The sequence below is a fragment of the Mesitornis unicolor genome, unplaced genomic scaffold, assembly GCF_000695765.1.
Source record: "Mesitornis unicolor isolate BGI_N332 unplaced genomic scaffold, ASM69576v1 scaffold44624, whole genome shotgun sequence".
NCBI classification, from domain to species: domain Eukaryota; kingdom Metazoa; phylum Chordata; class Aves; order Mesitornithiformes; family Mesitornithidae; genus Mesitornis; species Mesitornis unicolor.
This window is the reverse complement of record NW_010180207.1, coordinates 3,144-4,573: the sequence shown is the minus strand read 5'-3', so window position 1 is coordinate 4,573 and position 1,430 is coordinate 3,144. Positions and strand designations below refer to the sequence as shown.

Genomic DNA, 1,430 nt, shown 5'->3' with positions numbered 1-1,430 from the left:
GAGCCGTGGGGCTCTGCGGGTGCCCTTTGTGGCCGTCTCCTGTGGTATCTGGGTGCTGCAGGCAGCTGCGAGCTCCGATAGGGCCCTATCAGCAGTGGGGTCAGCACTGGCGGGTGTGAGTCCTCCTGGGCACAGGCGGCTCAGGACCGTATCCCTGCAGGGATCCCTCCCCAGCAGCAGCGATCAAGGGACAGGGAGACCCCACGGCCCCGGGGCCGTGTGTGGCTGCAGGGAGCGTCCCCAGCCCTTGCCTTCACTCTGCCTTGCAGCGTCCTTGCCCTTCGTCATTCTGACACTGGTGAACTCCCCATACAAGCGAGGCTTCTACTGCAGCGATGACTCCATCCGCTACCCCTACAAGGCAGATACCATCACCCATGGCCTCATGGCTGGGGTCACCATACCCTGCACCGTCGTCATTGTAAGGATGTGCCATCCCCTTCCCTTGGGGCAGGGACACCCTGGCGCCCCCAGAACCTGCAGGGCACCAGGACCCCTCGGGTCAAGCCCTCCTCTCTGGGGGTCCGGAGCTGCCTCTGGGGCAGTGGGACCTACATTCTGTGGGGCTGGGTCCCTGCAGGGAGGAGGGTTGCCCCATGAGCTCCTGTGCCAGGCAGGCGCTGGGGGCTCCACTGCTGCAGACCCCATAACCTGAAGCATCCTGACCCCCAGTGCTGGGGAGCTGCTTGGTGGCCTCAGCCCCTGCCCCTTGGTCTCTGTAGATCTCATCGGGGGAGGCGTACCTGGTCTACATAGAGCGCCTCTACTCCAAGTCCGAGTTCAACAACTACCTGGCTGCCCTCTACAAGGTGGTGGGGACCTTCCTCTTTGGGGGGGCCATCAGCCAGTCCCTGACTGACCTGGCCAAATACATGATTGGCCGCCTCCGGCCCAACTTCCTGGCTGTCTGCAATCCCGACTGGTCCAAGGTGAACTGCTCTGTCTACGTGCAGCTGGAGAGCGTCTGCCTGGGCGACAGCAGGAACGTCACCGAGTCCAGGTCAGCCGTGGGGCCCCATGGTGCCAGGCTCCTGCGCTCCGCTGGCAGCCCCAGATGGTATCGACGCTTTCCTGCTGCAGGGCAGAGCCTGCAGAGCGAGTGGGGGGGCTCGTGGGAAGCTGGGGGCTTGCTCTGATGGTCCAACCTGTCTGTCCTTTCTGCAGATTGTCCTTCTACTCTGGGCATTCCTCCTTTGGGATGTACTGCATGATGTTCCTGGCGGTAAGTGCTGCATCTGTGGGAAGGCAGCGAGCCCCCAGCCAGTCCTGTCCCCTGGCAGACCAGTGCATTGTCCCAGGGCTGGTTGGTGCCCCCTGCACTAGGTGACTGCTCCCCCGTTCCCCCTAGCTCTACGTGCAAGCCCGGCTGGTGGGGAAGTGGGCTCGGCTGCTGCGCCCCACCATCCAGTTCTTCCTCATCGCCTTCGCCG

At 63.8% G+C, this 1,430-nt stretch overlaps 1 protein-coding gene across 1 annotated transcript in view; it reads left to right on the top strand.

Annotated features, from left to right (window-relative positions):
* Nucleotides 1–259: 259 nt before the first annotated feature.
* Nucleotides 260–1,430, top strand: part of PPAP2C (phosphatidic acid phosphatase type 2C) — a 1,532-nt gene continuing 361 nt past the window's right edge. Inside the window, exons 1-4 of the mRNA XM_010183034.1 lie at nt 260–421; nt 723–1,000; nt 1,165–1,222; nt 1,349–1,430. The exon at nt 1,349–1,430 is cut by the window's right edge and continues 119 nt beyond it. Of these exons, the coding sequence (XP_010181336.1) occupies nt 386–421; nt 723–1,000; nt 1,165–1,222; nt 1,349–1,430 (454 nt within the window). The 5' untranslated portion in view covers nt 260–385. The remainder of the gene's footprint in view (nt 422–722; nt 1,001–1,164; nt 1,223–1,348) is intronic.